Source organism: Phascolarctos cinereus, unplaced genomic scaffold (assembly GCF_003287225.1).
Source record: "Phascolarctos cinereus isolate Bilbo 61053 unplaced genomic scaffold, phaCin_HiC Scaffold_1;HRSCAF=81, whole genome shotgun sequence".
Classification (NCBI taxonomy): Eukaryota; Metazoa; Chordata; class Mammalia; order Diprotodontia; family Phascolarctidae; genus Phascolarctos; species Phascolarctos cinereus.
In genome coordinates, this window is record NW_027555514.1 from 18,983,884 (window position 1) to 19,000,380 (window position 16,497).

At 42.7% G+C, this 16,497-nt stretch overlaps 1 protein-coding gene across 3 annotated transcripts in view; it reads left to right on the forward strand.

Annotated features, from left to right (window-relative positions):
• Nucleotides 1–16,497, forward strand: part of CREB5 (cAMP responsive element binding protein 5) — a 509,250-nt gene that overhangs the window by 96,611 nt on the left and 396,142 nt on the right. For all 3 annotated transcript variants that reach the window (XM_020993294.2, XM_020993292.2, XM_020993293.1), the window contains one exon: nt 10,990–11,111. In XM_020993294.2, the coding sequence (XP_020848953.1) occupies nt 10,990–11,111 (122 nt within the window). The remainder of the gene's footprint in view (nt 1–10,989; nt 11,112–16,497) is intronic.

The window sequence follows — 16,497 nt, forward strand, 5'->3', positions numbered from 1 at the left end:
TGTGATCCCAAAGACTTGGGGATCCCTGAGAGCAAGGTTTATTTTGTTTTTGTGTGAGTGTCTTTATCTTTCATGCCTAGAACAGGCCCTTGCACATAGTAAGTATTGGCAGAGTGGAATTGAATCCAATCAGCCTGGTACAGTATGTGGTATCTAGTAGATGCTTAATACATGTTTATTGAATCGAATTGGTAGTGGGCCACACTATTTTGAAGCAAAGTTTTGCCAAACAGATTAATGGTGTAAGTAAAATGTCATGGGGAATATTTAAACATTGAAAGGGCAAGAGTTATTTCAGCCCTTCCTGAGTATCTTAGAAGCATCCATTTTCTTAGAAACCAAGAGGTGCTAATTACAAGTAATTTTTTTCCTAGTTCCAGAAGCTGTAACCCCAAGATATAGTGCTAGGCACTCCTTGATTAACTTACTGTATGCAGAAGGAAAAACCCAGTGAAAAGAGGAAGGACGTTGGAGAGAGAAGACCTAGCTCAGACTTACCTATGGTGTGGCCTCTCTGGGCTTGAATTTAGACCAGGGACTTTTGCCGTTTTTTAATGTCACTGACCCCTCTGGCCATCTGGTAAAACTTATGGACTCCTCCAAATAATGTTATAAATTCATAAAATAAAATACATAGAGTTACAAAGAAAACCAATTAGTTTAAGTCATCAAATATACATCGAATGTATCTTTAAAACAATAATAAATTCACGGACCCCAGGTTAGGAATGTCTGATTTTGATGATCCCTAAGGTTATTACAAATTGTGTGGGTGGAGGCAGGTCATTTCAGCTCTCTGGACCTTTGTTTCTTCATTTGCAAAATGCTAGGATTAGGCTTGATGACCTCTAAGACCTCTTCCAGCTGTTTATCAACTGAGCCCATGATGAGTCACTTTGCAATCCTTAGCCTCAATTTCTTCATTTGTAAAATGCAGGGATTTGTTTACATGGTCTCTAAGCCCCCTTCCATCTCTAAATGATGATATTATGATTCCTAAAACAATTCCTCATTTCAGCCCTTTTGCAAATTCAGACTGGCCTTAACTTTCTCTTGGTCTGAGTTAATGAACATGAATGAATGGATGGATGACTGGATGCTGCTTGGAATAGCCAGAGGCTCATATCCTCATATCATTTATTACTGATTTTGAAAAAGTCCCATTTTCCCAGCTCTCTCACTCGAGAACCCTGGTAGAAGTGTCACATCTGTAGGAGTGAGATTGAAGCCGTGAAGCCCCTCATCCTCATGGTTCTGTGATGGGTCATCAGTTCTGTGTATTCTGCCCAGAGCTTGTCACCTTTACTCCATGGTGATGGAGGAAAAATGAAACACGGTCAAATACATAACTCAAGTGCTGCTCTGCTGCTGAGTAAGCTAGTCACCTATTATTAAATGCGCAGCAGACTAAACAATTTGTTTTCAAGGCATCAGGTTTCAAGCCTTAGATTTGTGCCTGTCCCATAACTTCACTCAGGAGGAATCATGTCAGCTACAGCTGAAGAAGATGATAGGAGTCAAACTCTGGGAGAATTGGGCATTTGAGGGGTCTTGGAGTAATGTTAAAGGGTTTGTTAGAGCTGTTGACTGCTCTCTCTCTCTCTCTCTCTCTCTCTCTCTCTCTCTCTCTCTCTCTCTCTCTCTCTCTCTGTCACATAGGCAAAATGTTAAAGATCAAATTAAAGATTTAGAACTGGAAAGGACCATAGAGTCAACTCCATGGGGATGGGACTCCCCATACCCCCATTTTGCAGATGAGGAAACTGAAGCCCAGAAAGACCAAATAATTTGCTGAAGGTCACACAATGGCAAACCCAGAATTTGAACCCAGGTCCCCTGACTGTTTACCTAGGACATTTTGCACCATAACATGGTTGTATACTATTTAACTTTTTGGTCAGTGTGTCCATCAAACTTCATGGAGTGAAGCGAGCTAATATAACATGTTCTTTGAGCCTTGACAAACCCTGATATAACAATTCCTATGACAGGAATTTGCAAGGCTCTTTGTTTTGCAAAAAACTAGTTCTTAATTCTCAGAAAGGAATCCAAACACAAAAGCATGGCAGGTTTTATAATGGGGTTCCTTGCCCCCTCCCAGCTCCAAAGCTAATTTCCAACATGGCTATCAAATGAGGTGCAGGGTCCTAAAGAGCTCTGTGATCAAACTGGGAGACTGGTGGAATGTTCCCTCTCTGGACCTCGTCCCTGAGTTCTTCTGACATCCTCTGCCTCAGTTGTGCCAGATAAAGGTTTTATTTAAAAGATGAGTCCTCAGCATTGACTAAGAGATAGAACATGACCAGCCCACTCAGCTGAGGGGGTGTTTGGCCAGAAGAAGAGCCCATCTCAGACCCAGGTTCTGTTGATTATTAATGTTGGGCCATCCAGGTCAGTACATCTTGGCAATCATGTCAATGCCAAGGATTCAGAGATGGAAATGACGATTGTCTCTGCCCTCAACCTTGTAGTCCCATTTGGAGTCAGAGGCCTGGCTTCAGATCATGGTTCTGCCACTTGGGTGATATTGGGCAAATCACTTCACCTCTGTAAGTTGAAGCAGTTGGACAAGATTACCTAGATGTCAGCTCTAGCTTGGAATGCATGATCCTGCAGTGTTGGGTGCGAAGTAGAAGCATTGGGAAGGATGGAAAATAGAGCAACCTCATTTAAGATAGTCATGGTGGCCCAGGCTGCATGTCCAGACCAATCCTTTAAGCCCTTTGAACATCCCCCACTGACTGACCACACCTTAGCTATTAACAACTCATTGGGCCTAGACTGTTATTATCATGCATGCCCCAAAAGCTGGTGAGACTCCCCAGAGCCAGGGCCTCCTGTGTTTGCTCAGAAAGGTGTGGCTTTCAGAAACCTGAAGTCACAATCAGGGGCATTGCCCTCTGATTTTCTGCTCTAATCTAAGGAGGCGTGGATGCTTTGACACGGCCTCCAATTTGAGGAGAGACATTCCCTTGTTTGCCTCCTCAGCTATCTGCATTAAAAATCCTCCCGGCCTTTCCTGGGGTCTGGCTGTGACTGACGAGAGTCATACCAGAGAACCCCGCAGCCACCCAAATAAACGAGGAAACCAAATGTTAGCGTCAGGACCGGGGATCAACTGCTACCAGTCCCAGCCCTGCTTCCTGTTGGAACTGACATTAAATGCTCGTTTGTAAGAACAAATGATTTTTGAACACTAGCAACAGTGAGACTGATCTTTTCCAAATGTGGAAATAGATGACTGTTTTGAATTTCTAAAATGGCATTATATGGGGAAAAGCTGAATGGCAGAGAGGATTGAGAACCAGCCCTGCCTGGAGGAGGGAAACCCAAGAACCAAACTTCTCTGACATAGACTGAGTCTGTGATCTGAGGCCAGTCAGTGCCCCCCAACTGTAGATTCCTGAGAAACTTCTGACTGATGGAGGTGGAGGGATTTTCTACAGCAGGACTTCCCCATATGGCTGAAAACTCAGGTCCAAATTTTAAAAATAAAAGTATATATAAATACATATATATACATGCATATTATATATATATATATATATATATACACACACACACACATACATATATATACATACATATATAATATATATGTACACATATACATGTGTATATATTGTATATTTATAAGTATTTAAGTTATAAATATTATCTTTAAAGTTATAAGTATAATACTATAAGTATTATATAAAATACAGAGACAGCTAGGTGGTCCAGTGGATAGCATTAAGTGGACCCAGAGTTAGGCAGACCTGAGTTTAAACCCCAGCTCAGATACTTCACTAAAGTGACCTTGGGCAGATATAACCCTAAATGCTCCTTGGCTTAAAAATGTTAAAGCACCAGCACACAAAGATACATGATGCTAGAAAGCCTGTGTCTGTTGGATAGGGCAGCAAAATGGTGATGACCAATCAGGAGCATCCTTCTGCCCTGCCCATCAGACCCAGACTGCTTAGGACTCTGGGCTTCTCATGCCTGAATTGTTAATTCTTTTGGGGACTAAGTCTCAGTTAAAAATGCAAGAACTTTGTTTGGAGTTTAGTTGTGCATCTGAATTTGGGGTGACAAATTTAGAATTGGGGGAGATCTTAGAGGCCATTGGATACAACCCCCCCATTTTATAGATGAATGAGGAAACTGAGCCCTAGAGAGAAGTGACTTGGCCAAGATCACACAGTGGCAGAGCTGAGATTTGAACCCAGGTCCTCTGCCTCCAAATCTAGTACTCTTTCTGTCTTTTTAGCAACTCCATCATAGTCCTTCAATACTTTACATCTGCTATCATCTCAGTGGGAAGTCTTTTCTTTCTTTTTTCTTTTTAGCTAGGCAATGGGGTTAAGTGACTTGCCCAGGGTCACACAGCTAGTAAGTGTTATGTGTCTGAGGCTGGATTTGAACTCAGGTCCTCCTGAATCCAGGGCTGGTACTCTATCCACTGTGCCACCTAGCTGCCCCTGAACACCAGAACAGTTTACAACCTCTCCACGTCTCTCATCCTGCCTTTGTGTTTACCTATACAAACCCTCCAAAAAAAGAATCTCTTCAATGCCCCAATGAACTTCCACTTTGATTTTAACTCTTTTGAGGTACTTATATTCAGGCCATTCATCAGCTATCGATCCTTCTCCCATCCTTCTCACTTCTGGACCTGCCTACCTCTTTTTCCCATCATAAAAACTCTTGGTGCTGTCTTTTTACACGTGGTGTCACTGAGCATGGGAGATTCCATCCACCACATTTTCTTCCATTGCCCTTCAGACCAGTCCATATGTTAGTTCTTTAGAGTTCATGTTGTTCCATGATCTAGAGACATATTACATGTCTAGGAGATTGGTGGCATTAAATGTATGTGTTTATACATGTATGTGTATGCATACATGTGTGTATGTGTGTGTAAAGCAGCTTGAGATCACTGAAAGTGCTGAACAATACCCCGAATATAATTCTCCCTACCCTCCTCCTGATGTTCATCCTTGGGCCCATCAGTGGCTATCTGCACTACCTGTCCAGGGTTAATCTGCATGGGCAGCTCTATTCATATTGACATCCTTACCTACATGGACATTTATCTATCTATCTATCTATCTATCTATCTATCTATCTATCTATCTATCTCCACACATGGATTTTTTTTTTGCAAGGCAATCAGGGTTAAGTGACTTGCCCAAGGTCACACAGCTTATAGGTGTCAAGTGTCTAAGGCTGAATTTGGACTCAGGTCCTCCTGCTCTATCCACTGTGCCACCTAGCTTCCCCATATGTATCAATATTGAGTACACAGATAGAGACAGTGAGATCAGTCTTTCATGCAGTCAACAAGCATTTATTAAGTGCCTACTGTGTACCATGCCAACCACTGGGAATAGAAAAAGAAGCCAACGACAGTCCCTGCCCTCGAGGAGATTATGATCTAATGGGGGACACAACGAGCAAACAAATATATACAAAGAAACAATAGGCAGGGGAAATAGGCAATTTTGTTGGCTGTAAGAGGCAATTATTTTTAACCTAGATACACACACACACACACACACATATTTACATACATTATATATGTGTGTGTATATATATATTTACACACACACACAGTGTGAGACACCAATTCTGTGGATTTTCAATTTAACCACACATCTCAGACTGGATAATCCATGTTCTTTATCTGCTCAGCTTTTCCTATGTCGATTTCTAGGCTAGTTTCCTTTGTGTAATTCTGGTTCTTATTGAGGAAACCCCAATGTAGTCTGGGACATGATTTTTTCCCCAGAGGTCGGTGGGCTGGAATCTATTTCTGTGATGTCATGACTGTGGGTAACTCCTGATATAGAACCTACCTCTACTGACATAAGTGTTATCTGTACCCATTAAAATATATGCTCTTTACTGGAAGGGAGCATCTTATTTGCTTCTATTTCTACCTACTACTTAGCCTGGCACCTGCTACATAGCAAACATTTTAACAAATGCTCATCCATTCATTCATTTACTGATACAGTTTATCAACTTCTTTGCAACTTAGTGTCTCAGCAGTGACTTGCCACTATGTGTCACAGGGAGGACTGGAACCTGAGTCTTTCTGCCTCTAAGAGGCGTTCCACTCTCCGCTATGCCACACCCCATTTTTCTCCGGAAAGGAGAGTGAAGCAAGCATTTATTAAGCGCCTGTTCTATACTAGGTTCTGTGCTACATGTTTTATTTGTATTATCTCACTTGTTTGGAATGATGTTGTCTGCTAATTGTCATCTACAACACAGGAACTTCACCAGGCTTGTCAATGTGATAATCCATAGAGAGAAATAGAGTCCAAGTCAAACCAAAAAAACAAAGCCCAAACTGCCCAAACCAACTTCTTCTTAATGACAAGTGACCTGGAGATCTGTTCTGGCCTATAGCCCCTCATTTTCAGCCAGAGCTTGGTATGGGCATACAGAGAGCAGAGAGCTGAGCCCATTGCACTGGGCATGGGGATAATGGAGAGATGTTTCAGAAGTAACAGGATCCCTAGGGGATGTTAAGGAATGTCACATACCAATAAAATTGCAGTACTAAGAATCCCAGGGAATCCCAGTTTCTAAATGGATAATTTAGTTCCTTTTCTCTTTTGAAATTCTATGTAACAGAGCCCTCTGAGGGAAACCCTCATCGGTAGACACCAACTTGAGACTGCAGTTTCGCACCTTGATTCCTTGGCTACTGAGAGGTGTCTGTTCTCCCTGGTGGGAGCATAGCCCTCTCGGTTCTGAATCGACCCCGTTTCTGTCACTGGCAGTTTTGACAAAGCCCATCCCTCCTTACCGCCAAGTTTGAGTCTCATGGATTGTCTAACCCCGCTCCCCCAGAGTAAAAGAGCTGATGGTCTTTAGTGGGGATTTGGATCTTGATAAAAAAGCTCAAGCTAACCCTGTGTTGGGAAGAGAAATCAGCCCTGCTGTGAATTGCTCCAGAGTTCAGGCTAACCCTGAGGGAGACTGTGGAGAAAAGAATTTCATTTAATTAGAACAAAAGGTAAATATTTCAGAGACCAGAAAAAGTGGGGTCTCCAAGAAGGTAGAAGGAAGGTCAGAAGGAAAGAGAAGTGCTTTAATCTCATATAGGTCAACTGTAAGGTACAAATAGTAATAATAATAATAATAATAATAATAATAATAATAATAATAATAATATAATAACAGATAACAGTTATGTAGTGCTTTAAATTTTACAAAGCTCTTTATATATATTATCTCAGTTGAGCCATGCACTCTGAGATAGGTGCTACTATTGTCCTCATTTTGCAGATGAAAGTGAGGCATGGAGGTTAAATAAAATGCCCAGCATCACACAGCTAGTGTCTGAGGGAAGATTCAAACTCAGGTTTTCCTGATTCCATGTCCAGCACTCCCATCTATCCACTGGGCTGTTCCAAAGCTGTTTTTAATTTGCTGGGTTCCAGTGAAGAAGCAGCCTTCCAGCTCACTGCCTTTGGAATTTATGGGGAAATACATTGACAAGAACAAAATGACTTCATTAGGATAAAGAAACTTGGACTTTTAACAAATTCAGTTCAATTCTGTAAACACTTTCTGAGTACCTACTGTGTGCTAGTTGCTAGGGATATGAAGAGAAAAATTAAGTGTCTCCTGGCTTTAGCAGAGATAAGTAAATAGAAAAATGTAAAGGAAGTAAGTTCACAGTCACTTTCTTCAGTGAGGCATGGAGGGGAGCATTCAGGAAGGGGTTAGGGCAGGTAAATCTTTATGGGGCTCCAGGTCTCCTTGGTCAGCTCATAGTTCTTGCAGAGCAGTTGTTTAACTAATAGGAAGGCCAATGGTTTGCTTAACTTTGAAAAACAAGCCTCTCCTTTCTCCATGTCAGTCCGACTCATCCAGACTGATGATGGCAGCCTGGCCTCATCCTGCCCTCCCCTTCTTGCTCAGCTGCCAGCTCCTGTCAATTTCTCTCCTCCATCATCTCTCCCCATCCATCTCCTGGGCACCATTCCTGCTTAGAGCATTCTGCTCAGGCCCTCGTTACCTCTTGCCTACAATGGTATCTTATTTCAATTCCCTACCCAGCAACCCTAAGATCCTAAACTGAGTCACTTCTTGTTTCTTAATCTCATCAGTTCTCTCCCATCTCTGTGCCTTTGCTTACTCTGTGTCCTCTGCATAGAACAGAGAGCAGTCATAGCTGCTGCCTGATGGAAGTAGGATCTTTCTTCAAGGTCAAGGTCAAATTCAAATTCCCCTAAGCCTTTCCTGATTTCCTCCTCCCCTATCCCAGCTTAATGTAAAGCTTTCCCTACAGCAATCACTCTGCATCTTCCTTTGACCTCTCATGTAATTATATCCTTACATGTAGCACAGTTATTTGGAAATGTCTCATTTCCAGGCTTAGATTGTAACTTCCTTGAGGGTAAGGGCTGAGTCATTTTTCATTTTTGTACACCAAGATGTATATACATACTATGTCTATATCTAGTTCCGTAAAATTTTTATTGTTGCCTTTTAGAAATACCAATTATTTCCCCTTATTGTCCTTTTTCCCTCCCATGTTGAATACTCCCTGGTATCAAGGAAAATCATTTAAGCAAACCCAATACCTACCGGGACTGCTTTTGATTGACTATGCACACCTCACGTCTGTAGTCTCCAGTCCTTCTGTTGAAAGGAGGCATGTGTGTTTCAACATTGGTTTTCCCATTTCTTGTGGTTTTCCTACACTGAAATTGGTCATTACAATTAATTGTCTGTTAGAGTTGTTATTATTGTTCACCTGGCTTTACTTTTCTCCCCTGTTCACACAAAATTTCCTGTATTTCCCATTATCATAACTTCTTTAGGCACAATATTATTCTGTTATATTCACATATCACAACTTGTTCACTACTTCCCATAAGATAGGCATTCACTTTCTGTCCAGTTTTTGCATGCTTTTTATGGTGAATTGAATTTATTTGTTTTGAAGATTCAATCCCTAAGGATTAGAATCCCATATTTTCTTCATTGTATCCAGAACCTCCCAAATTTTCCAAGATGGTACTTCTCAGGCAAGCTCAGAGGCTCATAGAATCCCAGATTTAGAGCTGGAATGTAATGGAGGGCCATAGAGTTCAAACCTCTATTTTACAGATGAATTAACTCAGTATTAGAGAAGGGAAATGACTTCCCTGAAGTCACACAGCTGGTAAACATGTACTCTTTTTGAGATCAGTGCCCAATACCAAGCGACTCCCATTGGCAGAAGACATGAAATGGTGTTGATTGGGCACATTGTAAGTTCATGCCATCTCACCCCAACTGGGCCCTCATTACTGCATCTCAGGACAAACCTTTTATTTATCTCTAATGACCTCCCTCTCTGTCACCACCAAAAGGGATGCTCCAAACCTTGCCCTGAAGGTTCCCTTGCCAACACTCTCCTCTCTCAGAGGAAAACCTTGACTCCTTTCCCAGTAGGATTAATGTTACCTGTTGTGATCTCTTTCATCTCCCTTCCTCAGTAGTTCAAATGCTTACTTAGAAACACCTCAGACGGTTGCTACCTGTATGATCCTGGGCAAGTCATTAATGCCCCTGTGCCTCAGTTTACTCATCTGTAAAGTGAACTTGAAGGCCCCTGAGGTCCCTTTAATCTCTAGATCTGTGATCTGAGGAAACCCTTACTATTTTCATCCATCTTCTCCTTCCCTCTGATCTCAGCAGATAGGGAGGCCTTCCATCCTGCCAAAGTGACCCTTTCTGCTTGTGATTTCTGGAACCCTCTCCTTTCAAACCTCACTTGGGTCTCTCTAGGCTACAAAGAAAAAAAAGAAGAAATAACAATACTTTTGTCATCCTGCTGCTTCTTCAAGTTTCACAGCTAAATCACCTTCAGCAGCTCCTAGAGCCCTCGGTGGTCTGATTTGTGTTCCCCTCCCCCTACTCTGCTGTCTCCACGGCCCCTTACCTGATAGATCCAAAAGCCCAGTCCTGCTCAGCCCCCTCCCCCTCGACATCTTGCCAGCCTGTTTGGACCTGTCTCTTGTCTCAGTACCCAGGCTTCAGTGACACTGGCCTCTCCTGGTTTTGATTCTTCCTTCCCTGGCTGCTCCTCCTCCTCCTCCTCCTGAGAGTGGCAGGCATCCCTTGAGCCATTACAGCCCTTCTCCCTTCCTCTCTGTCTCCATTCTCTTCCTGGGCAATCCAATCAACTCTAGAACTTCCATTTTCCCATCTCTGCCTAGGGTGTCCAAGTCTGTGTATCTAATCCCCATCTCTACCCTGAGTTCCAGTTCTCCTTTTCTGATGGCCTGCTGGACACATTACCTGGGTGACATAGGGAAAAGAGCCCTGGACTGGAGTCAGAGGACCTGAGTTCAAATTCTGACTCTGACTCTTATTAGTGTGACCTTGGTCAAGTCACCTGCTTTGTATATTTTTGTATATACCTGTATGTATCTACATGTACATATACCACATGTATATGTTGTCTCTTCTTTTAGAATGCGTTCTCCTTGAGGACAGGGCCTGTTTTGTTTTTGCCCAGCTCATAGGAGGCCAGATGCTTTCTTTCAGTGCTTTGAAAGTCTCCTTTGTCCTTGTCATATTTATCCTTACATCATTCTTATTTGTGATATCTCCACCCCTACCCCATCACATCATAAGTGGCAGAATGGATTCGAGTTCTACCGGATTTGGAGTCAAAGAACCTAGGTTCAGATTCTACTTCTGACCTTTGTTCATCCTTGGCAAAGTCCCTTCTCTCCCAGGCTTCAGTTTCCTCATCTGTGAAATGCTGTGGTTGAACTAGATGACCTCTAAGGTTCCTCCCCATCCTAAGTCTCTGACCCTGTGGTCCTTTCACCTCAACATCCTGTGAAGTGAGATTTAACTCATGGGCCGCCATAGACTTATTTCATGGTGGGGCAGGGTGTGTTTTGTTTTTTAAGCTCTGACTTTGAATCCAAAGTGGGGGGGAGGGAAGCATCTCATTCCAGATTGTGTCGCTCTCTCTCTCCTCAGATCAGACCCCGACTCCCACTAGATTCCTGAAGAACTGCGAGGAGGTGGGCCTCTTCAATGACATTGACTGCTCCCTTGAGCACGAGTTTCGGAAGGCCCAGGAGGAAGAGACCAGTAAAAGGGTAAGCTGAGTTCATGGGAGCTTCCACTCCCCCCTTCCAGGCTATAGACCTCTGTCACCTCTTAGAAGCCTTTGGTTGGAAAGTAGGTGGCACTGCAGATTGTGGCTGAGTGTGGCTTCAGAAATGCTCCATTCATTCTCCATGTGCTTGCCTGGAGAAAGAAATTTGCTGAGCCCTCCTGCTGAATACAGAGTTTGGGACTGTCAATTCCCCAGCCAGCAAAACCACAAGGCAAATAAGGCATCTGGAAGGTGAAATAAAAGCAAAGCCTGCATGGTTCTCTAAGAGAACCTTCAGCTTCAGCTAGCTTCCTACCTTTTCCATGTAGGATAAGTGGGCATCCGAAAATCCAGTTTCTCTAATGGATAACAGCAAGCATTATGCGGGTGGAGAATTGGGGATGACCTGGAAAATGGGAGAATAATAAAGGAATCCAAGTGGAAGGGTCATTTGGACCCCAGTCTTAGCTGCCCACATGGCTTCTTCTGTCTCTGAGTTAGTCCCTAAGTAGCAAACCAAACTTTACAAAATTTTAACCAGTATTAAATTGTTTGACAATCACTGCTTTATAATATCATGTGTGGTTGGAAAGTACTCTTTCCCCTTCCTGCTTTTTTTTTTCTTTCATGATTTTCCTTGGTATCCTAGAACCTTTATTTATTTATTTTAGTATTTTGTCTAAACCTATAAATAGCCCCTTGGCAGTTTAAAGGGTATAATACTAAATCTGTAAGTTAATTTTGGTAGTATTGGCATTTTCATTTTATTGGTATGGTCTCACTATCTGCTGAATATTCTTATGATTATTTAAGTTGTTCTTTATTTCTTTAAGGATGGGACAACATCCTTAAACACAAGGTTGACTGAGGTCCCTTCCAGTTCTGAAATTCTTTGATTCTGATTCTGGGACTCTACCCACAATTCCATGCCTCCTTTTAAAGTACAGGTTGCCTAACGTTGGATATGCTTTACCTTGTCATGATAACCATTGTACATTTTGGAGCTAGAAATGTGGTAGGTAGGTGACTGTGGAGGCAGGACAAAGGGGATTGGGAAGGGTTGTCAGGCACAGGGGCATGTAGATCTCCTGATGAGTTTGATTAGAAGAGCATCTGGAAAAAGTCTGTCTGTCAGGATAGGAAGGGGATTTTCCGATATTGTTGTCCTATCTCCTCCCTGAACTCTGATGGGTGACTTATCCCACCCTCTATAGCCTTCTCAACTCTACAACAATTTCATGTGCCGAGCATTAGGTAAGGGAAACATTATGGAATCTTCCACCCTCTGCCTCCAACTTTGTTTTGTTCAAGATCAGAATGGTCAACTTGGCTGGAGGCAGACATAGGTATGTTGAGGGTATTTCCATAGTCCCTTGTCTATGAACTTCAGGACTGACTCTGCCAGTTTCCTTATAAAGGGTGATGGCTCATATAATGGAGACAGCTACTGGCCTAGGAGTCGTCAGAGGTTCTGGGTTCTAATCCTGGTTGGTCATTTACTGTGTATGGAACCTTAGGTTAATCTCCCTCACTGGGCCTCAAGCTTTCATCCATTCAATGACAGAGCTGGCTTAGATCACCTTCGATGTCCCTTCTAGCCCTAGGTCTGTGACCCTATGAGCTCCTTGGAGGATGAAGAACAGGGAGGGATATGTGTTGGAGAGGGAAGGAAAATCTGCCACGTCAGGCCCTAGGCTTTCAACTTACTTCTCCACCCACACTTGCACCCCAGATGACAGCTTGCATTCCCTTCTCCCTACATAAAGAATGCAAACACATAGACCACACACTTTCATTGCAACCTAACACATTATGCTCTGCTAGCATGTCCATAAGCCTTTCTTATTAAACCTGTGCTTTCTAATTGAATCCCATTTCTCTTGTACCTAACATGTGCTTAATAAGACTTGCTGAAGTGAATTGAATTCCAGAATTAAATTGAATTGTGCAGTTTAAGTGTTGGGATCCAGAGGAGAATATGAACCCAGGTCTGTGGACTAGGTTCATTTCACAACAGATGAGCATTCTGTAATTGTTTCATTTTTTTTTCTGTTTCAGTTTCCATTGCTTTAGCTAGCTTAAATTCAAGTGTTTAAACTGTAACTTGTAAAATGAGCTCTTTGTTAAAAAAATAAGCTGTGAATAGCCCAGTGACTGCGAGTGATCTCAGGTTGCTTATGGGAGAGGCACTGTCTTAAGCATAGTCTGTTCTGTGGGATTTCACTTTATCAGCCCAGAGAGCTCAGAAACCCTCTCCTTGCCGGTCACTCTTCAGTGGCCCATGAACAGCAGCAAGGCCATTCTACTCCATAGGTAACTCTTGCTTCTCCCAATCTCTGAGTCACTCAATGGCATGGATCTTCAAGATGGCAACCAGGGTTGAGGGCAATTTGTTTGTTTATAAATTTAAATGACCTCTATGGGGATTAAGCCCTCAGCTTCTTCAGACATGACTCTGTGGCCTGAATTTGAAGGCTACAAGTCAAATGAGGGAAAACAAGGGCGCTTTTATTCAACTTGGGATCTAATCATAGACTCTCAGGGACCTTCCATGCTATCTAAACCAGTGTTATCAAACTCACATAGAGATGGGGGCCAGTAATCCAGGCTTAGTTTTAAAATGCGATGTTATCTTTGTTTTATTGTATTTTTATTTATTTTGTTAAATATTTTCCAATTCTCATTGAGTGGGAGAGGGGCAGGCAGGAGGGAGAGAATTTAGAACTCAAAATTTAAAAAAAATGAATGTCAAATATTATTATTGTTCAGTCATTTCAGTCATGTCTGACTCTTCATGACCCCATTTGGGGTTTTCTTGGAGTGGTTTGCCATTTCCTTCTCCAGCTCATTTTACAGATGAGGAAACTGAGGCAAACAAGGTTAAGTGACTTGCCCAGAGTCACACAACTAGTAAGTGTCTGAGGCTGGATTTGAACTCAGATCTTCCTGACTCTGGGTCAGCTCTCTATCTACTGCACCACCCAGGACCTCTCTACTTTTGATCCATAAATTAAAACAGCAACAAAAAAAATCCAGACCTTTTACAAATGAGTTTCCATTAAACAACAGCTGTATTTGTGAAATAAGTTTTTAATTTGGGTCAGATTTTACCTTTGTCTGTATAAGTTTTGTCTGATTTGATTCCAGCTGGTTGAGATCTTTTTGGACACTCCCATCAACCAGGTAAATTATCATGCTTAGCTTGGTGTCATGTACAAACCTGGTAGCCATGTCATCTCCCTCTGCATCCAAGGCATTGATAAGAAAATGTGACAACAGCACAGATGTCTGCCCAGATGCCCTGGGTCCTCCACGGGGGACCTCGTTCCAAGCTGTTATCCTCAGGGCAGTCAATGACTGCTCCCTCTTGGGTTCCAGTTGCTCAGATGCTCTCTGATTATGTCCAGCCATCCTGGTACATAGGGCACACTCTTTATTTTGTCCCTAAGGCTAGCGTGAGTGAGGAACTTTGCCTTATCTTTTGTTCATGTCTAGGTCAGCTAATATCTGTAGCTTTGCTCTGCCTACCAATTTAGGGAGCTGTCAGAGAAAGACTGAGGTCAGCCTGCTCTGACCTTTTCTTGATGAAGCCATGCTGGGTTTGCTGTCTCTTTTGAGACATTCACCAACCATCCCTTTCATAATTTTATTTGATGGGGGGAGGGAAACTGGACTTGTGACTTCATTGGCATAGGGACTCCCATTGGGGAAGTTTGCTCTATGAATACAGGGCAGTTCCTACTCTGCGACTGAGCCTTGGAGAGTTGTCTCAGGCACCGAGAGATTAAGCCACATGTCCGGGGTCAAAGAGCTGGCATCTGCCAGAGACAGGAGCCTTTCTGTAATACATTTTAGCGTTTGGCCAGGAATCAAAAGCTGTTGGCCTATGGGATTCATACTGATTTTAAGAGTATCTGAAGATAGGTAGATAAAGCCTGGAGTCAGGAAGACCTGAGTTCAAATCCAGCCTTGGACAACTTATTAGCTGGGTGACTCTGGGCAGATCACTTAATCTCTGTCTGCCTCATTTATAAAATGGGGATAATAATAACACCTACCTCCAGCATTGTCATGACGTTAAATGAGAAAATATTTATAAAGTACTTTGTAAACCTTAAGGTGCTATAGAAACATTATCATTTTTACTATGTTTTGTTTTAGAGTAGCTCAGAAAGAAGATGGGAAAAAGCCACAGAAAAAGAGGACTATAGATTTAGGTCGAGAGCGAATCTCAGAGGTCACCTAATCCAACATCCTCATTTTACAGGGGAGGTAAATGAGACCCAATGACTGGTCCAAGGTCATGTAGAAACTAAGGGTGGATTACATGGATACTAGGAAGGTGGATTTTGAATCGAAGTCTTGTACCGATAAGAATCAATATTCCTTCCCCTCTCCTAGAGGTGCTTCTTATTCTTATTATTGTTTCCCTTTAGTGGAGACTCTTTCATTTAACCTCTCAGCCTCACTTTTCTCATCTGCAAAATAGGCATAATAATAACACCTATATCATGGGGTTGTTATGCAGATCAAATGTAAACACATATGAAGTGTCCTGCAGACCCAAAAGTGCTATATAAATGCTAGCTGTTATTGTTATTATTAGTAATAATAATTGTGATGATAACTTTACCACTAGATGTCAGATAGTGAGAATGAACTGGTTGGAGGGGTGTGTGTGTGTGTGTGTGTGTGTGTGTGTGTGTGTGTGTGTGTGTGTGAAAGAAGGGGGAACAGAGTCTTGAAATGATCTCCTTTGTCTTGCTGAGTGAAATACAACATTACACCATAACATGGTTTAAGACTCTGAAGATGAAATGCCCTGTGTATATGTAAGTACTAAGTGTTCCTCTTCTCCCCCAGGACTGTATTTGACTCATTATGCTGACACAGCACGAGCAAATTAGGGCATTTCCATGCACTTGAATTCCTGCCTAAATGATGAAAAGTACAGCCCTTCCCCAGAGGATCCAGGGCTGCTTGATTTATGGGAATGTGGGACCTGCTGCAATTTGAGGACCTCTGGGCCCCAGTTAGAGAGCAGGGGCACCGCGGGGTCAGTGTCGGTCAGAAAGGGGGCCGCGCAAGCTGAGTAAGCCCCATACCTGGAGAGCCTGTTAGCTGATAACCCGGATGGCATGGGGACCTCTGCAGGGCTCCCTCCTCCCTGCTTTCTCCAGGCACCTGAGTGAGGACAGCCTACTCTCAGGAGAGGGGAAGGTGAGCTGAGAAAGAAAGCCAAGGACGTTAACACAGGCCAACAGGTAAAGCTCTCTGTTACCGACTCAGTGATTGTGGATTGACCGTTACAGTCATGTGATGATTGGTTTAGAGCTGAAAGAGGCCTTAGGAGATCTGAAGTCTGAAGCTGGAGGGAACCCCAGAGG